The 26,792-nt window shown below is 40.7% G+C and overlaps 2 protein-coding genes across 20 annotated transcripts in view; one reads left to right on the plus strand and one right to left on the minus strand.

The window, feature by feature from the left end:
- LOC129699434 (kinesin-like protein KIF13B) overlaps positions 1 to 13,527 on the plus strand; it is a 181,054-nt gene extending 167,527 nt beyond the window's left edge. Inside the window, exons 37-40 of one of the 4 annotated variants that reach the window (XM_055639207.1) lie at positions 1,535 to 1,665; positions 4,226 to 4,285; positions 5,409 to 6,534; positions 8,812 to 13,527. In XM_055639207.1, coding sequence (XP_055495182.1) covers positions 1,535 to 1,665; positions 4,226 to 4,285; positions 5,409 to 6,534; positions 8,812 to 9,122 — 1,628 coding nt within the window. In that variant the 3' untranslated portion in view covers positions 9,123 to 13,527. The remainder of the gene's footprint in view (positions 1 to 1,534; positions 1,666 to 4,225; positions 4,286 to 5,408; positions 6,535 to 8,811) is intronic. The other 3 variants (XM_055639208.1, XM_055639209.1, XM_055639210.1) reach the window with 3 other exon arrangements.
- Positions 13,528 to 14,099: 572 nt separating this feature from the next.
- Positions 14,100 to 26,792, minus strand: part of hmbox1a (homeobox containing 1a) — a 71,192-nt gene continuing 58,499 nt past the window's right edge. For 3 of the 16 annotated variants that reach the window (XM_055639225.1, XM_055639222.1, XM_055639221.1), the window contains exon 10: positions 14,100 to 15,143. In XM_055639225.1, the coding sequence (XP_055495200.1) occupies positions 15,129 to 15,143 (15 nt within the window). In that variant the 3' untranslated portion in view covers positions 14,100 to 15,128. Of the gene's footprint in view, positions 15,253 to 18,263; positions 20,590 to 24,631; positions 26,698 to 26,792 lie in introns of those variants that run through there. The other 13 variants (XM_055639227.1, XM_055639226.1, XM_055639224.1 and 10 more) reach the window with 6 other exon arrangements.

Raw genomic sequence — 26,792 nt, forward strand, 5'->3', positions numbered from 1 at the left:
CGCCCCTAGCGGCGACTACGGGGTGCTCGGGTGGCCCCGACCACGGGTGAACATTGGGGAACATCAGTGATGAGGTTGACTGGACTTTGGTTCCTTCCCTCACAGTGGGGAACTTTGGTGCCGCTGTGGGGATGTTTGTGTCGTTCTGCGTTCTGTGTTTTTGTGTTTTTTTATTATTTATATGACTAAGGGAAAAATAATTTTGTTGTCTCTTAATTGAAGACAATAACAATAAATTAAATCAAATTTTTTCAGCCAGAGAGCAGTGAATCTGTGGAATTCTCTGCCACAGAAGGCAGTGGAGGCCACTTCACTGGATGTTTTCAAGAGAGAGATTTAGCTCTTGGGCTAAAGGAATCAAGGGATGTGGGGAAAAAGCAGGTATGGGGTACTGATTTTAGATGATCAGCCATGATCATATTGAATGGCGATGCTGGCTCGACGGGCCGAATGGCCTACTCCTGCACCTATTTTTCTATGTTTCTAATGGAGCTGAACTCATCTAAGCAAGTGGAGAATATTCTCCCACACCCCTGACATGCTTTGTAGGTTGCGAAAGGCTTTGAGGTTTGCAGTTGCTTGCTTCAGTGTACACAACCTATAATCTGTTTTTGAAGCATAGCATTGATATGTCTGGCTAGATCGATACCGTGATGTAAAACCTGACTATTTTCCATTAATATTATGAAATTGTTACCTGAAATTAACTATTTGTCACTTTTCCCCAAATGCCACTGTGCTGGAATGATGGAATCTGTGCTATGGTAAGGAATTCCAATTCTAGCCAGCATCAATGAAATTTTACATCAAATTGATAGCACTCATGAGCTTGAAGTTATTGCAGTCTGCTCCATTCTTCCAATGTGTCTTCTCAGTTGTTTGTTGGAGGGTGTAGCTTGAAGGCCGGGAGGGGGGCAAGTATTTTATTGTCGGAGCCTGGAATGTGCTGCTGGTGGTGGAAAGATATACGCCAGTGACATTTAAGAGGCATTTAAGTACGCACATGGATATGCAGGGAATGGAAGGATATGGATTACATATGAGGCGCAGCCTCATCTATGATGGGAGAGGGGAACCTCCGTATCCTAAAGATGAGGACATCTCGGATGTTCTAGTATTCTACAATGGCCTGTTTCCTTTATCATCGTTACTTTTTTGCATATCTTTCATTCATTGTTCTTTATTTCTCTACATCACCGTCTATATATCTCTCATTTCCCTTATCCCTAACTAGTCCTGAAGAAGGGTCTCGACCTGAAACGTCACCCATTCCTTCTCTCCAGAGATGCTGCCTGTTACTCCAGCTTTTTGTGTCTATCTTCGGTTTAAACCAGCATCTGCAGTTCCTTCTAACACATCTTAGGAGGGCTGTTGAGAGAAATTGATTGTGCTTCGGTTTGACCTCCACGTGATGAATACTGAAATGCTTGCTGAAGAAATTGCCTTCTGGTCATCCTTACTACCCTAATTACAGAGAAATCTGTGAAGTAATGGAATTTATTAATGTCTCGCACTCTTTTCATTTCTTTCTCAGACTCGTTCGCAGTGCTAGCAGCATCTTACTTGAATCCAGTGAAGGCTTTTGTACCGCAGATGCCCAAACTTCTCAAATCACTTTTCCCTGCACGAGACGAGAAGAGAAGATCGGCTTCTCCACCAAGTCGGGTGAGAAATACGAACTCTGTGGAAGCTGAAATATTGTTTTTTTTTCTCTTAGATTTATTTTGGATTCTTTAGGTGATGGGGGTTCGGCCAATAAGGACTTGAATCACCATGGCTCCCTGTTGAAGGAGGCCAGTTAGGGGATAATAAAAACAAAGTGTCAGTCAGAAGGCATCGGTGGAAAACATTAAAAAACAGAAAATAGGTGCAGGAGTATGCCATGGGGCCCTTAGAGCCAGCATCGCCTTTCAATATGTTCATGACTCGTCATCCAAAATCAGTACGCCGTTCCTGCTTTCTCCCCATATCCCTTGATTCCGTTAGCCCTAAGAGCTAAATCGAACTCTCTAAATCATGTTTTAAGTCAGAATCACTTGGTCAGAAGTAAGCCAAACAGATTAGGTCATTTTAAATTACAGAAAATGTGAAATTAGGGCATTAAGTACAGTGAGATATTGAATCATCTTTTTTGTGAAATAAATGGGCCATATAAATTATTGAGCTGTCTAGTTTGGAAGAAATGTATGTTATTGGACCGAGCCTCTGAAGTTTCCGTGTGTGGAATATGGAACCACAGTGATTCGCGAGTGGTTTATCGCCATTTGGGTTGGATTGTTTAGTTGGCACCGAGTTAATTTATGGAAAAGTTCAACTCTAATCAAAAAAGCAGGAGCGCGATGGAATGCTCTCCACTCTCTCCTCCAACACTCAAAGCTCAAACTGTTATATAAAAAAATAGTTTTCTTGAATGGCATACCATCCAACCATCGTTCTAAAAATCTACTCCCTCCCTAGGAGTGTATCTCATGTTCGCCATCTACAGGATGAACTGCAGCAACCAGCCGAGTGCTCCTGTGCTGTGAACCCCTCATTCCCAAGGATCCACCCCGCCACCCATCCAGACTTGGAAATATGTTGAAACTCTACACAGTCAAATTACAATCCCCGCTGTTTTGTGAGGGGACCTTCTCACACAAGCAGTAGTGCTTTATGATGGTTCCTCTCCATCACTTCCTGGGTTATTGAGTATGGGTAATAAATTCTGTTCTTCTGAGTACAGTTTTGGTATCCTAATCTGAGGAAAGACATTCTTGCCATAGAGGGAGTACAGAGAAGGTTCACCAGACTGATTCCTGGGATGGCAGGACTTTCATATGAAGAAAGACTGGATAGACTCAGCTTGTACCCGCTAGAATTTAGAAGATTGTGGGGGGATCTTATAGAAACTTATAAAATTCTTAAGGGGTTGGACAGGCTAGATGCAGGAAGATTATTCCCGATGTTGGGGAAGTCCAGAACTAGGGGTCACAGTTTAAGGATAAGAGGGAAGTCTTGTAGGACAGAGATGAGAAAATCATTTTTTACACAGAGAGCGGTGAATCTGTGGAATTCTCTGCCACAGAAGGTAGTTGAGGCCAGTTCATTGGCTATATTTAAGAGGGAGTTAGATGTGGCCCTTGTGGCTAAAGGGATCAGGGGGTATGGAGAGAAGGCAGGGATGGGATACTGAGTTGGATGATCAGCCATGATTATATTGAATCGCGGTGCAGGCTCGAAGGGCCAAATGGCCTACTGTTGCACCTATTTTCTATGTTTCTATGTTTCCCATTCCTGAAATTGGGCATGACTGAATTGTAAACTAAAGTATGGCAAGATAAGTAAACTATCATGAATGTGGCAGGTATGAGAAGTAGGCACAGCTCTGCCACAATTTCACTCGAGCCGACCAGTATAAGAGTTAAATAAATCCAAGTATCAATCATATTTTCACTAGTGTGACATTGTGTGCAGCATGTGATATGAAAAGTTCAAGGAAACACTTTTAAATTTGACTAGAAATAAGCAAGCTCTATATGCCGACTGAGTTTTCAATATGGACAAAATATTGAAATATTCAATAAAAAATTCAACATATTAGGTATTGAATACCTTTCTCAAAAGTTTGGTGGACTATTAAGGACCCTCACATGTTAGTTATTGTTACTATTTTCTTTGTTTTATGTTGCTATTTGGTTTTTCAACCTAACCCACCCCTCGCCTTATGTTGCTCTTTTTGTTTTTCAACCTAACCCACCCCTCGCCTCCACCCACCCCACCCGCCTCCACCCGCCCCACCAGCCTCCACCCGCCCCACCAGCCTCCATACTGGAGCAGACCATTAAATCGTCTACAAGTTTAGGTTTATTATTGTAACATGTGCCAAGATTCAGTGAAAAGCTTTGCCTGCTATCCAATCAGACTGCCTCCACTTTTTTGAGAAAAATTTACATTTTGGTCCCCTTTCTCTCATCTTAAACCTGTGCTCTCCAGTTTTAAATACGCATGCCATTGGAAACAGACTCTGGCTATCTACCGGGCTTTGTATTCACTCACTACTTTACTGAAACATACCTGTTATTTTGTTGTAGGATTGTGAATATAAAATACTTAATGTATCCTATTCTGAAAATAATGACAAGGGTTGCTGTATGATACTGTGATTTAAAAGGAATCATTGGCAGCGTCAGTGTTTTGATTTGAATTCTGCCGTAATGGGTTCATGATAATTTATTTTTTCCTGAAGCCTATTCCACAAATCTTGGTGCAAGCTGCTAGCCTTGATGATGGTGAACAGAACAAAGTTGTAAGTATCAAACTCGGGTTTAGAAAGGTCTAACTTTACAACATATACTTTGGCTATTGCTCTAACATCGCTGAATGGCTACAGTATTTGCACTAAATTCTGAATGATGAGAATATTTACAATCATCCCATATTTCGACTGGACACTAAACAGTGTGTACTTTTATAACTGAGAAAATAACTTGGGGTTGTCTCACAAAGATAAAGTGTAAATGGGTTGGTGTTGAATGAGTTGAAGAGGAAGATCCAAGACACAGTGTAAGAGATATTTTAAGGAAACCTTTGAGGACAGCGTAAAGACGAGACAAGATGATATTAAGTGACTAACAGTGCTTCAGAATCAGATTGCTCTGAGCTTGTTGGCTGGGATGTAGAGGCTGAGACATTTCCTTTGCTGTACAGTGCAAGGCCAAACAAGGATTAGAATATATCAACAATATTTTTTAAAAGCCATCTTGACTGACATGTACAAGTTGGGCCTTTTTTCAATCACTAAAACTCTTATTAAATCTCCTTCCAGAATATTTTTTATTTAACCTTTTATAGTCGGGCATTGATTGGAAATTGATTTTCATGGCATCATAAGTAACTACAGTTTAAACAAAACCTCTGAACAACGTTCTGAGGTATTTGCTTAGTTGTTGTATAAATGCAAGGACCTTTTTTTAAAAATTGCTTTTGAAAAATAACCTCATGCCTTTAGCTCATTAAGGAAAGACCAAACTTGTTTTTCCTCAAAGGATATGTTTAATGTCAGTTTGGCATTTCTCCTTCATGCTCCCAACCACCCTCTTTTGTGTTACCTCATGAACTGACCCCCCCCCCCCCCCCCCCCCCCCACCCAGGTATCTTCCTCCTGTTAGGTGGACAGTGAACAGTGTGGGATTGACAAATGGTGTCTGAATCATGAATCATGGTGTATCTCCATGAACACTTGCAATCATGCATACAGTGACTTGACTGAATAGCACGCAAAATAATTTTTCATGGTACCTTGGTACACATGACAATAATAAACCAATTCCAGTCTACTCAATGAAATGTCCAAATGTCTAAAGTGTTAGTGAAGAGAAGGGAGTGAACTGCACTTGGGAAAACGTGGTGTTTCTGTACATTTCCATCAGGCTCACGAAGGAATTGTACCTTGTGCCCCATTGGTGCTGACAGAATCCACCCAACCAACAAACACTCGAAGAGTTCCTTTGAAAAGTGAGACTGCAGTTGCACCAACCCAGAAACCCCACGAAGAACCTCAAAGTCCATCCAGCGAGTCTTCAAGTGGTTACTTCTCCCAAAGTGTTTCCACGGCAACTCTCTTTGAGACGAGTATGACGACAAACAGTGATGCCAACTTGCTCCTGTCTGAGCAGGCAACCTCACAAGCTGACCTGCCCGCCCAGTCAGAAAATCAAAAGATATCAAGCAGCGAGATTTTGGCACGACTGGGTCCTGAGGTGGAATCGAGTTCCTGTTCTGCTGAGTGCGAAGGTAACAGAGCTGAGAATGTGCAGCAAAACCCAGACACGGATGTTGGGAAGGATTGTGTAAGCTTTCCAAATCCATCAATAAACCCTGAGGAACCAACGGCAGCAGATGATACAGAGCATTTCTCATCAGTTGACACTAAATACAGCTTCTCTGCCACTGAGACAACTGCCCCATCATTGACTATGATGGTCAGTTCCCCTGCACCCAACCAAATGTCCACACCGCATTCCCTCCAAGCTGACACATTGCAAGATTTATCACCGGTACAGAAGCCAGCATCGGCATTGACCAACTTGAAACCTGAGGTGAAATCTGTTGAGACGCAGCCCAAATCCATTGCTTCTAATCCCTTCAAAATCCAGAGAGTGAGAACGTCCGAGTTGAAATCGTTCACTGGAATCTTGGCTGATGAAGGTATGAGCCAAGATTTTGATGGTGGTCATGAAGGCGAAACAATGCCAACGGAACTGTGGCCGCCTATAGCCTTGAACTCTGCTGTGGCTGGTGCACTGGAGGCAGATGGTGGATTATCGACTGTAAGTACAAGGGATGATGATGATGATGATGATGATCGTGAGTTATCAAGCGAGAAACTTGAAATTGTTTCAGATTCCGAGGAAGCTGCTGAAACAATCCCTGAGTGGCTAAAAGATGGGGAGTATGTCTCAGTCGGCACAAACAAGACTGGTACAATCAGGTATATAGGACCCACGGAATTTGCCGATGGAATTTGGATTGGAGTTGAGCTGGATGTGCCAGCAGGTAAGTGACTGGGAAAAGTTTTGGCTGGTTTCTTTTTTTATTAAGGGAGAGCTCTCTTCGATGTTTGAAAGTACTCCTCCTCCCATCTTAATTTCAATACTTTCATTTAACTTTCAATCTAGTCCCAAGATTATGCAAGAATCAATTATTGTAGATAGATAGATCCTTTATTGTCATTCAGACCTTACGGTCTGAACGAAACTATGTTGCCTGCAGTCATACACAGAATCAATAATAACAAAACATACAATAAACACCAATTAAACATCCACCACAGTGAGTTCACCAAGCACATCCTCACTGTGATGGAGGCAAAGTCTTAGTTTCCATCTCTTCCCTCCTTGTTCTCCCTCTGCGCTGAGGCGGTCGATCCAGGCCGGAGATGCCGCTCTCCAGTCCAGCGGACCTCCGTGGTGATGTCGCCGCTGCCGATAGCCGGAACGCCAGTACACATTTGGTCCTACTTTTTCATTTTCCTTTTGTTGTTCTGCTCACTGTATCTGGAAGATGCTTCTTAGTTCAGTTTCTGTGTTACATAAATATTTAATATTTAGCAGCAATGCAATCCACAACATTTTGATTTCCATATTTGGTCATTTTTAGTCTAATGGATAATAAATGGAGGAAAGCATTAATCAGTTGTGTTGATGGAATGGCCATATAACAGTATTGCTTGACAGCTCATTTACCATTAATCACCTTCATCCAGCAAGTAAGAATCGTATGTCAGTATTCAAGTCATAAGTCTTTGTTTACTTTGGAGATACAGCATGGAAACTAGCCCTTGAGCCACCGAGTCCATACCCATCACCCGTTCACACTATAGACAATAGGTGCGGGAGTAGGCCATTCGGCCCTTCGAGCCAGCACCACCATTCAATGTGATCATGGCTGATCATCCCCAATCAGTACCCCATTCCTGCCTCCTCCCCAAATCCCCTGACTCCGCTATTTTTAAGAGCCCTATCTAGCTCTCTCTTGAAAGCATCCAGAGAACCTGCCTCCACCGCCCTCTGAGGCAGAGAATTGCACAGACTCGCCACTCTCTGTGAGAACTAGTTCTATGTCATCCCACTTTCATGGCCACTCCAGACATATTACGGGCAATTTTACACAAGCCAATTAACCTACACATCCGCACATCTTTGGGATGTGGGAACAAACTCATGTGGTCACAGGGAGAACGTGCAACTCCTCAAAGACATCTCACAAAGTCAGGATCGAACCCGGGTTCCCGGTGCTGTGAGGAGGCAGCTCTACCAGCTGGGCCACTGTGCCACCTTTCAACATTCTTTATCAATTCCTGAGATGTGTATGTTGCTGTCGGTGCCTGTATATATTACTAGTCTATATTTATCCATGGCCATTAAGGTGAGACAGAAGCTGTATAAGCAAATACTGAATTCTCAGATTCAGATTCAATTTTAATTGTCATTGTCAGTGTACAGTACAGAGACAACGAAATGCATTAGAAAAAGAAGATTACTATAATGGAAATATTACTGAAGCTGTAATATTGATGGGGAAAGGCAGCCTAGTTTCTCCAAAACTCACTGCCTTACTTTCTCCCCAAAAATGACTTTTATGTCAAAATTATGTGCCAAACCCTCTTTGCAGCATCCCGTGCTTTCAACCCTCTTGATGAATGAAAATTAGCACCATTATTTTCAATATTGGCAAAAAGCAGAAGGATTTTTTTTAAATGATCTAGAAAGCATCCAGAGCATCCAGAGAATGATCTGATCTTGCAGCTGAGAGTTTTGTTTTATAACCTGGGACTTATTTGTGGAAAACTGCTGCCATTTCATTTTAAAATAATTTTCTGAAGAACTTTTCATCTGTTCTTTTCTCCCAGGGCATGAGTGTGGAAGTTGTTCTGCTTAGGTTGATGTGTAGATGAATGCCTTGGGGTGTTATTTGCCCTACCTTGAGTGTCTCTGTGTGGAAATCAAAAATGTGTGTGCTATATGACTGTCTTTTGTGGCACTTTAATTAAATATTTAATGGTGCTGGCTAAATGGTGCTGGGCAGGAAACTGAGGAATCCATAATCAAAGTGCCTTTAGCAATGAGTTTGTCAATTAAGAACATTTTTGGTAAACTTGCTTCTCAAGTAGAACATGAGCTGTGTTGTGACATTTTCTACTTTAGAGAGTTTCTTGCTGCCATGATCTGCTGCTGAATTGTTGAAGAGATGATCCACGGGATTATAATGATTTATTCTGAACAGTGAACAAACGGTAAACAGTGTAAAAGAGGCATACATTTTATATTTCAGGGAGAAACGACGGCTCGGTTGGTGGAAGGCAGTATTTCCGATGTAATCCCGGCTATGGAGTGTTAGTGAGGCCCAGCCGAGTGACTAAAGCCAGCGGTTCAGCAAAACGCCGCAGTGCTGGGCTCCGGATACAGCTGGCTGCTGCTTCAGACAATCGGAGAAGTGGCAGCTTTTCAAAGTCCAATCCAAACTTGTCGGCTCTCACTGCACTTGCCAAATGCGAGAGCGGAGCGGGACTCCGATCGGGCGACAAGCCTCCAAGGAAGAGTGAGCATAGGAAATCCTGGTCATCTGAACAAAAACCTTTGTAAGAAATGATCTAGTGAGGTGAATGTTTGGAGCTCGTTGGCAAGGATACAGAACTGCACATCCAGAGATGACTTCTTTGATCTAAACCTGGTGCCTTTTCCAAGAAACACCCCATCCCGAGGATGCAAATTCCCTAATGTTACTCAGCTCTTGTGTCCAAATTTACTTTTTTTTCCCTTTCTGTATCTGCTGTTTAACTGCTGCATTGGTAAAATGAGATGACATTGACTGAGTTTTTGAGCTAGAAGAGGGAACTGTTTCAGTTCAAAGGTTAACACATTTGTTTTTCCTGTTGCTTTTATCTGTTTGGAAAAGGAGTGAACGGATGAAAGAGAGAAGAATGATTTTGCAAAAAGTATTTAATTCTTGCTGGGTTCATTTTGGTTGGAACCGGATGCCAGTTCAATTCTATGTGTCAAAGTCTTTATTGAAGCACAATCACAAATTCTAGGTTGAAAATCAGGGGCTGAATTCTATGTTCATGTATTATATATTTTTTATCAGTTCCCTTTTATTTCCCAGTACATGTAATAAACTTACCTGAGAAGTTCATAAACAGTGGGACTGTATATTTAGTTAGTAATATTCTTTTAAAAGTTAAATGTATATTGGGATTGCAAAAGAATGTAACCAGACACAACCAATAGCTCAGATTCCTTGATGCTGATCCTAAAGAGCACAGAAATATTAGATCAACTACTGATGGATTTTGTATAGATCCCAGCGATCCTGTTTCTTTAAAGTGCCGATTATCTCTGAGAATGTTGTTATTAAACTTCCTGCCTTGTAACCAGCTTGTTACCTCCGAAAAAGTGACTAGGAAAACAGCCATTGTAAAATGACTTCATACGTCTTGAGATGTGTTTTCCAACGACGATTTCCTCTGTACAACTGCACTAAGTTACAGTGTCCGCTTTTAACACGGGTTGAATCTATTCTGATTAAATACTTAATTTTGCCTTTACAAATTGCAGTTAGAAAGATACGCATTGAGCATTTGTACAGAAATGGTGTTAGCTGGAGCAATATAAAATTTGTTCCTGGGCCTGGTCAGCGGAAATTGACATAAATGGACTTGTAGGTTATAGGATGATATATTTGTCATTGTGGGCCAGCATTGCAACATATGAAGCTCTGAGTCATTATTCACATTTTGAAATTATTTTTAAAAAAAGTTCATGATTGTCATGATTTAAAAGTCTGAATATTCAATGCTCAATTTCAAACTTTTACATTAATGTTTTAAATGCTACGTATTTTATCACACACTTTATCCAGGGTTCTCGGATCAATTCCAGTTTGAAGTATCTGTTTTGTGTGAAGTTGGGGATTGTTCTTTGTATTGACGTTTCTCAGTAAGTTAGCAATCTAGTGAATATTTTGCAGGCACTGTAGAAAGCCTTGTTCTGTGGGTTTTTATTTTTTTTAAAGATGAGTTACATTTCTTTTCTCTATTGGCAGGGGAAAGTGGTGTAAAATTCTAACAGGTGGCCTGAGAAATACGAGCAAGGAACAAAGTGCTGGAGGAATTTAGGGTGAGGAATTGTTGGTTATGGACGCATCTTCAGACTGAAGCATCTTGACCCGAACCATCAACTGTCTGTTTCCGCCACAGATGCTGACTGACCCGCTGTGTTCCTCCAGCACTTTGATTTTGTTTCAAGGGTTCAGCATCTGCAAACTCTTGTGCCTCTAAGAATTATCCTGCCTACAATACAGGTCTTATTATGGCTAAATTACTACTGCCTAATGTATGGTCATTTGCTGATGTTTAACTCCAGAGGGCAGAATGAATGCTGCTGCCTGTGGCCCGCTAAAGATTACTTGCTGGAATAATTTCTTCATGAAAACAAAATGAAAACAAAGCATTGTTTAGCTGTGTAATATAATGCACTTGACATTGTGAGAAAGTTTAAACTTGCATGGTGCACTGGGCGGCAGAGCTCATTTCTATGAGTTTGTCACATGCATGGTTGACATATTAATTCCATTAAATGCCTGTAGTCTTGGATGAAAGTGAATGCTTTCTGCCGGGTGTATATTAGATATAGAGACACAGGGAAACGCAGATGCTGGAACCTTGAGCAAAACACAAGCTAGGCCCTCTAGTATTTGATCTTTCCATTCTGGGAAAAAAATCTACCCTATCTATATTCCTCTCATAATTTTGTATACTTTCATCCGGTCTCCCCACAACCTCCGGCATTCCAGAGAAAATCCAAGTCCGTCCAACATCTCCCTTCTGGTAACCTTGTCTGCACCATTTCCAATGCCTACACATCCTCCTTGTAATGGAGGCGACCAGAATTGCATGCAATATTCCAAATGTGGCCAAAGCAAAGTCCTGTAAAGCTTCATCATGAATTCCTGGCTCTTATACTCAATGTCCTGACCTATGAAAGCAACCATATGTCTTCTCAACCATTCTATTTATATGTGTTGCCACTTTCAGAGATTTTAGATGTACTCCAAGATCCCTGTGTACATCCCTCCGCTGTTAAGGGTCATGCCATAAATGTCTTGCAGAGCTGTAATGTGACGTCCCAACTCATTTATCTCAATAGCCAGTTCCTTTCATCATTTAAAAATAAAATCATTGCAACAGCTCTGTCAACTTAGGGGCACTCTGTAGTGATTGTTGTAACGTGCAGAGGACAGTGCATCCTTAAATGCCATTCCTCAAAAAATGTAATCAAAATGACTGAGGTCGGAGTGCTATGTGTGCTTGCCTTGCTGAAGATTTCTGCAAACAGCTGTAATATTTTTCTGGCTTCATGAGTACAATAGAACATTTGATTGCAGATCCACTGAGTTCCTCCAGCATATTGTTTCTCGCACAGAATTTCAACATCTGTAGCTCCTTGTGTCTCCATAAAGTATTGTGTTTGTTGGAAATACTGCCAGTTTCCCACTGTTGCTGATTCTAGTCAGGTTAAGTTGCTACGTGTGTGTGTGTGTGTGTGGCTGTGCAATGGTCTTCAATACGTGTCTCCATGAAAGACACTGGAGCGAATACAGCTCAGCAGTGTACACAAAAGACCTTTGTGCACAGTTGATAAGGTAAATCAGATCCGCTGATAAACATTTGTCCACAAATGCCAGAGATTGACAGTGACAGTAAAATTACAACTTTAGTGACTGTCCACACTTATGTGTGAATTTTTCTTAATTTTGCTTGAATGACATTAGAGTTTGGTTCGCAGCAGTCCAATTCTGTTTTTATTCAGAAAATAAGCAATGGCACTTGAATGTAACACGCACAAGCAGTATAGAAGGCAAGTGAGGTTCTGTTCGATACTTATATGAAACATGTTCATGTGAATGATTGTAATAAGTGGATTGGCGGGCCCTGTAAATCATTGTTTCTTTTCTTTGAAGGATTTTGGAATAGTGACAAAGTGACCAAGATTATGTCCTTATAGCTGATCTGCATTGTGGTTGGCAACTTTTAGGCTCAGCTGGTGAACTATAATTTGCTTATACATTAAAGTCTTTGATACAATTAATGTATTTACTCTCGCACATCTTTAATTACTGTTAACTGCTTCAGTTTGGAGGTCACTATTATCTTGAAGCCATTTGAACAAGTATGCATAGTTGCATCTTGTAAATTCGGAACCAACAGAAACAGCCGTAACTCAACAGGTGATCAGTGTTTGGAATTACCGAGAGGGAAAGATATTGAAAGACAGAAGTCCAATATGCATTTGACTAAAGGCTGGGTTGTTCATTGTAGAACAAGGCAATATTTCTGATGTTTTTGGTGTGAGTGTATAAGCAAACTGAGCTGATGTTGTCATTTTGAATTGACTATGATTTCAGAGTATTGGGTCCAAACATTGCACCATTTTTAATATAAATCCTATTTTATAAAATTTGAGGCCTATGACATAGATGAACTGACTGCTACTGTACAATGTTATAACTATCTATTGTAACCAGTGTGCGACAGACCTTTTTAAATTAGTTATTTATTTACGTTGTTTGAATTCTGTAGAGCAATAACACAATTACTTTTGCAAAGCTCTTGGAAAGCGCTATTTAAAAAAGAAAAAAATATCTTCCCTGATGCTGAAGGGATTTGTGTATGGAAAAACAACCCTTCATATTCTAAGACAACGGTTGTGTGGAGTTTGGCAAGGTTTTAATTTAACACTAATTGCTGGTTGCAGGCTGGTGGAATTATTTATAGAGTCCTGTATGACTTGTTAATCTGTCTATCTGCTGGGATTGTAATGGAAAGCAGATTTTGAACATTTGAATGTATGTAATAATTTGGGTATTTAAGGGCTCAATGAAATTGGTGCTTTGCCATCTTGTTGCCTATCTAAAGTTCTATTATGTACTTGAATATTGTGTATAATATACTTAATTGCTGAAAGATAATAAAAGTATAAATGTACAAAATATATGGCTTTCAAATGAATGATTGTGTGCATAGAACAAAGGTATTTCTGCAAGATGCATATTAAAGTGTGTAGGAAAACCATTGCTTCCAGACAACCAGATAAATCCTACACAAAATACTGCATTTGGTGGAAGTCTCATGAGCCCTCACACGATGGGCAAGGCAGCACCTGTGAGAGAAGAAAATATTTCAAGTAATTCTGATGAACGGTTGTGATCTGAAAGATTTGCTCCAGTGTTGGTGTATTATGCACTTTTTCCAACCTATTTTTTTATATTCAAGAATAATAACTCTTTTGATTCCGACCAGCTAGAGTAATCTTTCAAAATCGGTACTCATTCGGCAACCTAGAGCTGAACAGTTTTATTGCTCAAAGAAGCAGTGATGGGAAACCATAGCATAACAATGTATTTTTTGGACCACCTGTAGCTGTCAAATTTTAGCCTTTGTGTTTGTTATGTTAAACAATTATTTCCAATCATTTCTGTTTCTCTCCATTTAACTTAAATCTGTGTAATCAGTAGAACCAAAAATACAAAAAGTGAAATCCCATTTTAAGAAATAACATAAGACAATTTAAATTAGTTTATTTTTCCTACTTAGTACAATACAGAGATTTTACCAAAATTGTACAAAATAATAATTTGTTAAAACAAACTGTACAAACAGCATCATGACATTTTTACTCTTTTTTGCAGAACAGTCTACTGTCCAAAAAAGGCACTAATCCAGAATAGGAACAGAAAACTTATACAGGACTCAAATGAAAATACATCTGCTGCTCAGTAATATAACATTTGTTTAAAAAAAAACCTAAGGCTTTTAAAGGTTAATCCTGGTCAGCTTCTAGCTTGAAAATCAAGTGACTGTTTCAATGCAGACCTGTTACATGTTCTGCACTGCCTTCACCACCTTCCACCCTGCCCCCCCACTAAAAAAACACATCAGGTAAGCCTGCTTTATTTTTCTGGGTGGTGATGTTAATCCCATCACCTGGTCTGGCTTTGGAAAAGCAAAGATGACTAAAATTATTTTATTGGAATTAGTTATGACCCATTTGATTTGAATATTTTAAATTGTCATTTACTTGATGTGACCGAATGCAACTTTACCTGTAGTACCCAACAGATGTTTCACTTGTGGGTGAATCTATCTGATTGGTTCTTACTATCACAGTTGAAGGGCAATTGCAAGGAGTATGTAATTTAATAATTATGGGAAACAAACACCCAATTTCAATGATTATACTTCAAAGGGCAAACTATGATGGCTTGAGGCCAGACGAATACTTCAAAATATACTCTTGCTGATATCAACACTTGTCACCCAAAACATTGAGAATTGGGCAAAAACTATTGTGGAATGTCAGTGTCAACTACTTGGTTGCTGGTCAAAAGGCTCTAGGTATCTGAACTTGCCCTATTGTTCATCACAGATGGGGAGATCTGGCTCTGCTATACCATAGGAACAACATTTCCGCAGATGAGTGTGGGGTGATCTTCCTCCCCTGACATTGTTGCCTTGACTAGGAGGATCAAGATTCCTTTTGGAATTGGTTGAAGGGAGGTGATGAAGCTTTCAGAACACCAACATCTAATGTCTACTCGTTCAGGATCTTGAAATAATAGGAAGAATATGATTTTTTATGTTTTCCACTTCACCAGAATGCTGAGGTAGGGTGAGAAATGTTCATCTCTGTACATTCAGTCTAGCTATCACTTTCCCTTTTAAGAAAAAATAAATTGATAACATATAGTAACTGGAGAGGTTAAAAACATGAATGCTCATAGGATTGGTTGAGGCAGAACCCATTGTTGTTTTCAAAGAATATATAGTAAAAAATAAGTGGGTCTATCATGATCCAGTGGTTTTGAATTGTCCTAACATAGATAAGGATGGGAATCTTGGTTCAACAATGATTTGCTCAGCCTCTAGCTGTACCAGTCTTTCCCCAACAATCAAATGGGTTTCTCTTAACAGATGATCAGAGGTAATTGGTTGAGACAAGTTGGTCCAGTCATTAAAGAGCAATGTTAGTACATGTAGCATATTTTATCCATTCTAGTTTTTTTAAAACCAAATCCAGATGTTAAAACTGTTTCAGGGTTGGCTTGAAGACCCTGACGTGTCATTCCGATCCATCAATTTCAAAGTTGACGGGTCCTTAAAATACTCTGATCTGAACTCGTCATTCGAATTGAGCTACAACTCTCAAAAGTGTGTGGTGGAAGTGCTGTGCGAATCCCTTAGTCATTACTTGCCCATACTCGAAGATTTGACCAACAAAAATAAGAATGGATCATTCAGTTCTTTGTACGCTGCCCTTTTAAAGGACATTTTTTCCCCTAATGAATGTAAATTTGTTCTTTACTACCAGCGAAAAAACACAAACATAATCAGGCTCTCTCACTCTGGTGCCAGCTTTAGTTTTCTGTTCAAATTAAAATGAACTAACAGCTAACTTTGGAAGTGGCTTAGTATGTACCAAACATTTGAGACCTGGATTAAGGGAGGAGCAGGAACTGTATTACGGACACGTAACACACAAAAAACGCTAAAATAGCACATGCAACAGGTGCATGACTGGGAGGACTCTGCTACCCCTTAATCTGTAGCACATTCCCTTTCTGCTTAGCAGAAAAATACATGAAAAGACAAATCAAAGAACTGTGTGTCTAATCCAGGTACGTACAGTGCCCTCCATAATGTTTGGGACAAAGACCCATTATTTATTTAAGGTACACAAAATTGCTGGAGAAACTCAGCGGGTGCAGCAGCATCTATGGAGCGAAGGAAATAGGCGACGTTTCGGGCCGAAACCCTTCTTCAGACATTATTTATTTATTTGCCTCTGTACTTCACAATTTGAGATTTGTAATAGAAAAAAAATCACATGTGGTTAAAGTGCACGTTGTCAGATTTTATTCAAGGATAATTATTTTTATACACTTTGGTTTCACCATGGAGAAATTACAGTTGAGTTTATACATAGTGCCCCCCCCCCCACATTTCAGGGCACCATAATGTTTGGGACACAGGGCTTCTCAGGTGTTTGTAATTGTTCAGGTGTGTTTAAATGCCTCCTTAATGCAGGTATAAGAGAGTTCTCAGCACCTAGTCTTTCCTCCAGTCTTTCCATCACCTTTGGAAACTTTTATTGCTGTTTATCAACATGAGAACCAAAGTTGTGCCAATGAAAGTCAAAGAAGCCATTATGGGACTGAGAAACAAGAATAAAACTGTTACAGACATCAGCCAAACCTTAGGCTTACCGAAATCAACTGTTTGGAACATCATTAAGAAGAAAGAGAGCACTGGTGAGCTAACTAATCGCAAACGGACTGGCAGGCCAAGGAAGACCTCCACAGCTGATGACAGAAGAATTCTCTCTATAATAAAGAAAAATCCCCAAACACCTATCCGACAGATCAGAAATACTCTTCAGGAGTCAGATGTGGATTTGTCAATGACCACTGTCTGCAGAAGACTTCATGAACAGAAATACAGAGGCTACACTGCAAGATGCAAACCACTGGTTAGCCACAAAAATAGGATGGCCAAGTTACAGTTTGCCAAGAAGTACTTAAAAGAGCTACCACAATTCTGGAAAATGGTCTTGTGGACAGATGAGACGAATATTAACTTATATTAGAGTGATGGCAAGAGCAAAGTATGGAGGAGAGAAGGAACTGCCCAAGATCCAAAGCATACCACCTCATCTGTGAAACACGGTGGTGGGGGTGTTATGGCCTGAGCAGGTATGGCTGTTGAAGGTACTCGCTCACTTATGTTCATTGATGATACAACTGCTGATGTTAGTAGCATAATGAATTCTGAAGTGTATAGACAAGTCCTATCTGCTCAAGTCCAAACAAATGCCTCAAAACTCATTGGCCGGCAGTTCATTCTACAGCAAGACAATGATCCCAAACAAAGACATTTTCCAAAGATAAAAAATGATCAATTCTTGAGTGGCCAAGTCAGTCACCCGATCTGAACCCAATTGAGCATGCCTTTTATATGCTGAAGAGAAAACTGAAGAGCCCCCAAAACAAGCATACGGTAAAGATGGCTGCAATACAGGCCTGGTAGAGCATCACCAGAGAAGACATTTCTCTGTCAAACACATTTCTCTGTCAAATGTGTCAAACACATTTCATTGTACTGATGACCCTGTGTTAACCTACATATGGCTGAATAAAACTGAACTGAAGACACCCAGCAACTGGTGATGTCCATGAATCGCAGACTTCAAGTAGACACAGATTGCATGCAAAGGATATGCAACAAAATACTAAACATGACTACTTTCATTTACATGACATTGCTGTGTCCCAAACATGGTGCCCTAAAATGGGGGGACTATGTATAAACACAGCTGTAATTTCTACATGGTGAAATCAAAATGTATAAAAATGGCTATTATTAAAATGATAATGTGCACTTTAACAGATTTTTGCTGTTACAAATCTCAAAGTGTGGAGTACGGAGGCAAACAAATAAATGATGGGTTCAAGAAGGAACTGCAGATGCTGGAAAATCGAAGGTACACAAAATTGCTGGAGAAACTCAGCGGGTGCAGCAGCATCTATGGAGCGAAGGAAATAGGCAACGTTTCGGGCCGAAACCCTTCTTCAGACTGAAACTATGATGGGTGACCATCAGTCTGAAGAAGGGTTTCGGCCCGAAACGTTGCCTATTTCCTTCGCTCCATAGATGCTGCTGCACCCGCTGAGTTTCTCCAGCAATTTTGTGTACCAAATAAATGATGGGTCTTTGTCCCAAACATTATGGAGGGCACTGTAAATTTCAAGATTGGGCTAAAAATGTATGGGTAGGCAATGAGTACCTAGAAAGTTATTGGTCATCTGGTGAGACAGTAATAAGTACATAGATGATTAATCCAGTGTCTTAGACAATAGACAATCGGTGCAGGAGTAGGCCGTTTGAGCCAGCAATGCCATTCAATGTGATCATGGCTGATCATCCACAATCAGTACCCCATTTCTGCCTTCTTCCCATATCCCCTGTCTTGAAGAGCCCTAACTAGCTCTCTCTTGAAAGTATCCAGAGAACCGGCTTCCACCACCCTCTGAGGCATAGAATTCCACAGATTCACAACTCTCTGTTCTAAATGGCTTGCCCCTTATTCTTAATCCGTGGCCCCTGGTTCTGGACTCCCCCAACATCGGGAATTTCCTGCCTCTAACGTATCCAAATCCGTAATAAACTTATATGAATCAGTAAGATAATTAATCAAAGACAATTGCTACTGTTTCTGGACGTAATACTCCAAGTCACTAGGTAAAGCTCTTAAAAATAGCAAACATTTCGATGCAATAAGGAACCATGTCACGAGGTGCCGCCTGTATGGTCGTGAGTAGTCGCCCAAAGAGTCAGACCTTTTTCTGGTCCACGCTGGATTTTCAACATGTTGAAATTTTTCGGAGACCTGCTGCAACCATGATGGGCGCCGGCAAGTCGTCGAAAAAAATTGCCTAAGTGGGACAGGCCCTTAATGGTTTTTAGGGGCATGCTCTCCTGGGTTTAATGATCCTCGTGTTTGACTATTGTTGATGTTTCCACAGTATCTAAGAACTATAGTTAAATACCTTGTCAGGGGTCAGAACCAACTTCACTGATCAGAGGGCAGCAAAGCGCAGGAGCTGTACATCAAAGCATTGACACATCCTGTAACAGTGTATGGTAAGCACTTCCTCCTTTCCTGTGAAATGACACTGCTCACAACTCCTCATGGCTGTGCACACTAATCTGGAACTATTCCAATGGTTTAATTTACTCAAATATTTTTATCTGATATTGAGTGAACACTGCCACAGTCAAGGTGAATCAATCTAAGATTAAGAGGACAAAGACTCCAATTTAACTTCCTGGATTGCACTGGTGAAGTAGCTGTATGTGTCATTGGAAACGCCAGCATTTATCACAGTATGTTGTGTCTACTGGGTAGATCAGACTGATGAAGGGTAAGATACCTAAATGACACGTGAATACCAGAATTTACTGGAATCCAGTGATTCCCTCACCATCATTACTGATACCATATCTCTTTCATTTAATTTCAGAGCATCAGTCCAGATCTCTGGGTTACTAAGTAACATCACCACCATGCTGATGCTGCCGTGTGGCAAAAGTTGTAATATTTTAAGCAAGGTGTTAACTTGTCCAGAGTTGAAGTATAATTTTCAATAGCAAAGACATGTTGTACGGTTAATAGAGTACAGGCAAAGGTGCTGCACTTAGAATGTCAGTTGTGTAATCACAATTTTTTAAATCAGGCAAGAACACTCCGAAATGCTAAACCCAATGTTTGAAACAATGAAGACACAAAAGACTGTAGATATTGGAAGCTTGAACACACAAAAAAAAAAAATTGGTGGAACAGTTAATATTTTGAGGATCATTAAACCTAGGAGAGCATGCCCCTTCAGACTGAAGAAGTGTCCTGACCCTCCAGTAGTTTGTTTTTTGTTTATGAAAGAATGAGCTCTCAGAGAAAACGATTTTGAATCTGACCTGGACCCATGATAATACTGAAGGGCACGCTCGTGTGGAGGGACCTACTCCTGCCCCAATTTATTTTGTGTGATGAAGATTTGTACAAACCACTCATTTTTCATTGCCCCATCATAAGAGCTGGAGAACTATCACAATAAAATGCCCTCAAGATGTCCCTCATGAGTTCACATCCCCAGGAAGCAAGTGAAATTTGGTCTGTAGGCAGGCAAACACAGGAAGATGGCACAAACAATAAACGAGATAAAGAACAGCTCTGACATTGTTGGATGTGAGATGAATGGTGACTTGCATTCGGGATCAACTTGCATTTTAGTGAATACTACCTTTTAGTCTTTAACATGGTTGCTGATCAAATACATCTGCTGCTGCTGCTCTTCTTCAATGCAACTCTTGACTCTGCTACTGAATCAAGTACTGAGCTCAGAATTAACCAAAGCAGGAGAAAGCTCTTCATCCCTTCTCACCTGCTCCTCAGTGAAGGAATGCCTTAGAGGAAATTTCTGCCTGTCCACTTCAGGGTGCTGAAGAATAAAGATGATGAATTAGACCAAAGGGTGAAGAGATTATTGTTGTAAATGCAAAAAAAGCTGATGCTGTTTTCAAGTGATGTCACGTAGTGGTACTTGGAAGAGGCACGAGTCATTAACCTTGGCAGCCCCTTGGGGTTGAGATTGCAGTTTCTTAAGTGATTCAAGAGATCCATGTGGGACCTGCAGGCTCTACCTTAAGTGGGACACATCGGTAGATGGGATGGTTAGGTCCTTGGGAAACAACAGGTAGGAAGAGAAGCCAGTTCCTGTGATCTAAGGCTGCTAAATGGAAATATCCCATCCAACTGGTGAATGTGGGAGAGAGTGTTTAAGATGGAGAACAAGATTATCTTCATTGTGGTTCTTTTGACCAATTTAATAGCATTTAATCACAGCAGGTCCAAGACTAATTTTATATGAGATCGCATTAGTTTCCACTTGCCTGCGAAAAATGGGTCTAGTTTATGAACACAAACATCCAATTTAAAAGTTATGATTTTTAATTTTATTTGGATTTCATAGTAGTCAGTAATTTTTCAATTTATGTCCTTAAGCAATAGAATCACTGAATTTATAATGTACACGTGATTTCAGTGATCTTTGCTAACACAGCTGCTTCTGTATTTGAACAACACCCCAGGTGCTAAGTATTCTTTGCTTATAATAGAGGTAGGAAGAGCACTAATACATGGACAAAATTAATAGCCCAATATTTAAACTGCACGTTTTCCATTATTCCATCGTGAATGGCATTGTAAAAATGACTTTATCTCCCACCACAACCATCGAAAGCAGATTTGGAAGTCTTTCATACTGATTGTGAGATCAACCAGTGCACAAAATGGATTCTACATTTAACTCCATAAAGTTTGATTCATGATTATTAACTATGTGAAATATTTTGTGATGTTTGAAAGCTGGAAGAATATGCCAGTTGAATCTCTCTGGTCAAGTATCCTTGGGACCTGGCAGAAAATCCAGACCATGGAAATTGCCGCTGATCATCTTCCTCCGAATAGAACTGTTCATTTTAAAGTAGATACAAGGAACTGCAGATGCTGGTTTACCCCCAAAAAAGTGCTGGAGTAGCTCAGTGGGTCAAGCAGCATCACTTGTGAAAATAAATACATGACATTTTGGGTCCGTCTGACTCATTGTGTGTGGGGCTGGGGAGGGGGCTGGTGGGGGAGGGGGAAGAGGATGGAGAGGAGGGGCAGGACAAAATCTGGATGATAATAGGTTAATACAGGTGAGTGAGGATTTTGATAGGATGGTTGGACATCGGCCAGAGATGAAAAGACAAAGTGTGAGTCAAAACGATTGAAGGGTTGCAAATTGTGAACCTAGAGGAAGGAATATAGGTGGACAGGGGAGTGGGCAAAGACTAAGTAACAGAAATATCACTGACAGGAAAAGTTGTGTCCCCAGGTTCCTCCGTTGCTAGAGAGGCTACACGCTAACTAGAGGGAAAGCACCTCATATGAGGTATGAACACTGAATTCTTCATTTTTAGGTAACTACAAACCTCCCCCTCTCACCTAAACACCCTCTCTCTCTCGTGCCCCACCTAGACTCGCACCTATTTCTCCCCTCCATTCGCCCGCAGTCCCTCCTTTAGTTTCACAATTTGCAACTCTTCAATCATTTTGTACCAGACGTGTCTTTTTATTTCTGGCCTTCGCCCAAACAGTCTGCCTATCAACCTCCTCCCCCCCCCTCCAAGCTTCCTTCCTTCTCCTACCATCAGTCTGAAGAAGGGCCCAAACCCAAAACGTCACCTACAGTGCCATACATATTGTTTGGGACAATGACCCATCATTTATTTATTTGCCTTTGTACTCCACAATTTGAGATTTGTAATTTAAAAAAATCACATATGGTTAAAGTGCACATTGTCAGATTTTATTAAAGGCCATTTTTTATACATTTTGGTTTCACCATGTAGAAATTACAGCTGTGTTTATACATAGTCCCCCCATTTCAGGGCACCATAATGTTTTGGACACATGGCTTCACAGACGTTTGTAATTGCTCAGATGTGTTTAATTGTCTCCTTAATGCATGTATACGAGAGCTCTCAGCACCTAGTCTTTCCATCACCTTTGGAAACTTTTATTGCTGTTTATCAACATGAGGACCAAAGTTGTTCCAATAAGTCAAAGAAGCCATAATGAGACTGAGAAACACGAATACAACTGTTAGAGACATCAGCCAAACCTGAGGCTTACCAAAATGAATTGTTTGGAACATCGTTAAAAAGAAAGAGAGCTCTGGTGAGCTTACTAATCGTAAATAGGACTGGCAGGTCAAGGAAGACCTCCACAGCTGATGACAAAAGAATTATCCTTATAATAAAGAAAAATCCCCAAACCCCTGTCTGACAGATCAGAAACACTCTTAAGGAGTCAGGTGTGGATTTGTCAATGACCACTGCCCACAGCAGAATTCAAGAATAGATATACAGAGGCTACACTGCAAGATGCAAACCACTGGTTTGCCGCAAAAATAGGATGGCCAGGTGACAGTTTGCCAGGGAGTACTTAGTTCTGAATCACAGTTCTGTAAAATGGTTGAGTGGACAGATGAGATGAAGGTTAACATATCAGAATGATGGCAAGAGCAAAGTATGGTGGAGAGAAGGAACAGCCCAAGATCCAAAGCAAACACCTCATCTAAAACACAGTGGTGGGGGTGTTATGGCCTGGGCATGTATGGCTGCTGAAGGTACTGGCTCACTTATCTTCATTGATGATACAACTGATGATGGTAGTAGCATAATGAATTCTAGACACATCATATCTGCTCAGGTTCAAACAAATGCCTCAAAGCTGATTGGCTGGCATTTAATTCTACCACGAGACAATGATCCCAAACATACTGCTAAAGCAACAAAAGAGTTTTTCAAAGCTAAAAAAGCCACTCACCCAATCTGAACCCAATTGATCATGCCATTTATATGCTGAAGAGAAATCTGAAAGGGACTAGCCCCCAAAACAAGCATACTCTAAAGATGGCTGCAATACAGGCCTGGCAGAGCATCACCAGAGAGGGCACCCAGCAACTGGCGATGGCCATGAATTGCAGACTTCAAACGGTCATTGCATGCAAAGGATATACAACAATATACAATACATGACTACTTTCATTTACATGACATTGCTGTGTCCCAAAAACTATGGTGCCCTGAAATAGGGGGACGATGTATAAACACTGCTGTCATTTCTACATGGTGAAACCAAAATGTATAAAAATGGCTTTTATTAAAATCTGACAATGTGCACTTTAACCACATGTGATTTTTTTCCTATTACAAATCTCAAACTGTGGAGTACAGAGGCAAATAAATAAATGATGGGTCTTAGCCCCAAACATTATGGAGGGCACTGTATCCATTGTCTCCAAAGCTGCGGCCTGACCCACTGAGTTACTCCAGTACTTTGTCTATTCATTTTAAATACAGACGCTCTTAGGTCATGCAGGAGTTTTCAGAATTGTTGGTAACTCAAAGCTTCCCCAAGTCAGAAGCACTGTTGGCCAAGCTGCATTGGTAGGATAATTAGCTACCACTTACTGCAGATCATAGTTAATTTTAGATCCGAGTTAGAATTAGGTAATTAGTGTAGATCTATACTCAAAGTTCAAAACATGCCAGACCACAGAATGCTGGGCTACAGTGTTTCAACCTCTACTCTCCTTTACAGTGGCCAAGGCTATACAGATAAAGGTCCTACAATACACCAAGACTATGCTGACCTTCTAGCATCAACATACAATATTCCCATATCCTATTTTAATTCTCCCCACATTTCCATCAACTCATTCTACCCTTCAATGGTGGGGAAGTCTTCAATATGAAACCTATACCTGTTAGCTAAGGAGAGAAGTTGGGGTAAATGGATGGATTTGAACATATTCACTGAATTGTGGAATGAAATTATATAAAACCGCACATCTGTCCAATGTGACCTAATGTGCATTGAAAATGCTGCAAATTCTCATGATAGCAGGTGGCATTTGTCTATATAACTTCAACTTTTCTTTATTCCAACTGATTTTTCTCTGCAGTTGCTATTCACTTGGAGAGTATTTCCATTTTTTTCTGATTGTTACGGATTTCCAGAATCTGCAGAATTTTGCTTTTTTTGTTTCATGCCACTGAAGTCAATAGTTCAATTACCTGGGACATCAATCTAGTTGCCAGTATGACTATTTGTGAACCATGCTCATGTTTGATTACCCACCCACCCCATTCTCTATGCCAATCCTGGAATTCTGACTAGAATTGAATGTTATGAGTTGGGCTAAAGACATTTAACAAACATCTCTTTACAGGAATCAGATAAAATTATAAGTTAACACGTGGAAACATGATCTTTCACCCTTTAGTTGTCCATCTCTTCCCTTCCACAACTTTCCTGGGGCATGGAGAATCTCCCTGGAAAGATTCTTCTTGACTTCAATACCTACCAAACACAGAACCTGTATAAGTACTGGATAGAGTTGAGCTGGTGGGGAAATGGCAGGGTTGGCAAGGAATACCCATTCCTCCACCTGTACATGGGCAACTCACAATCAACGCAGGTCATTTGTGATGTAAAGATTTTCAGGATAAGACTTGTATCTGAGAATTCTTCTATTGGAGACTGGCCATGTTAAGCCATGAAATGAAACACTACTAATGAGCAAACCAAGTCCCTCAGGATTTTTCTTTGCACCATGCAAAATGTCAGACCTCCTTTAATACAAAGTGGCTCATCAATGGTATGTTGATTGGAATGATCTTTTGCCTTGAATACCACTGGTGTCTGCTGCATCAATGTTGATCTAAGTGGCATTCACTTCCTTTTGCAACTTCATAAAAGTGATCAGGGATTCCAACTGGAGCAAACATGTTCTCTGCCAGGTCCCTGCTGCAGCTCAAGATCCTGGGCTGGTTGTGGAGCCACATCCTTCTTACATGCAAATCCAATACAATCTGATGTTTTATCGCATTTAGTCTCAATGACTTTCATTTGTCCGTCTAGTTTCAACAACAGTGGTATGTATGCAGATGGTTGGTGCTGTTATAGCAAGTCCCCATTCAGACATTAGCAGCTACCTTTGCCCATCCTATTGACAGCACATTCAGGTATTTTATTGGGTTTGTGTCAGAACAATCTGCAAGTTTTGTCACGTCAGTATGAAGGTTGCCACTAGCTGCAACTGTTCCCTCACTTCCTACAAGCAAAGAGATGGGCATGTACACCCTCTGTTTGATTACTGGCAGTCCAATATTTTTCTGAGGCAGCCAGAGCTTGTAACCCTTCAGTCCCCCAGTTTATCCTTGATTGCAGATGACACAGCCGGATCAAGTATTTCCAAACAGGCTTCGGCAAGGAAGGTGTATTGTGATCTAGAAGCATTAATATTGGAGGTTAAAATCAGCACAGCCATTGCCGAATATTTCTGAAAAGCTAAAATTCCCTCAGTTAGACTGAAGGGGACATTTGCGAAGGTAGTGGCTGGTGGTGCTAAAATAGCAGGGTCTTGAGAAGCATTGCCTCGAGGTTACAGGTGCTGGGCTCAGGAACACTTCATGCTGGGTTGAGAGGACCCCAGGAATGTTTGCAACTGCAGGAGCATCTCCAGGCAGGGCTTTGGAGTGCTGCTGGGTGACAGGCACAATTTCTGCCCATGGCTCTGAGCAGGATAACTTACTGCAATCGAATGAAGAGAACCCTATTAACTAGTTCAAAATAAGATCACGCACAGATATATTGAGATTACATTAAGGATAGGGTAGTCCAATGATGTACCAAATCTCAGTTTGTTTCCTACAGCATTTCAGTCATCTTCAACCACTTCTCTCTTTATTTCACCACCTCCTTGTCTGGCAAGTGCCAGGATGGAATGATTGACTGCAGCCATTTCGACAGCTAACGAGATGGGGTCTTGCTGGGGATCACTGTGACTTGTGTTCTCATCCTGTGTTTAGAAAATAAATTGTTCATCAGGCGAACTGGGCACTTGTCAAAGTTCTCCTCCCTTACCTCCTGTTTCTTTTTTGAAGAGGCCAGGATATGAACAGATGCCTCTGCTAGCAATATCAGCAGGTTGTGGCTGGTGATCAGAAAGCAGATATTGTGATCGTCTCTACAAACCCTGCCATCCCTATATCCTCCCATTCAAACCTCCCCTCACCCCCTCCTCTTACA

The sequence above is a fragment of the Leucoraja erinacea genome, chromosome 8 (genome assembly GCF_028641065.1).
Source record: "Leucoraja erinacea ecotype New England chromosome 8, Leri_hhj_1, whole genome shotgun sequence".
Classification (NCBI taxonomy): domain Eukaryota; kingdom Metazoa; phylum Chordata; class Chondrichthyes; order Rajiformes; family Rajidae; genus Leucoraja; species Leucoraja erinaceus.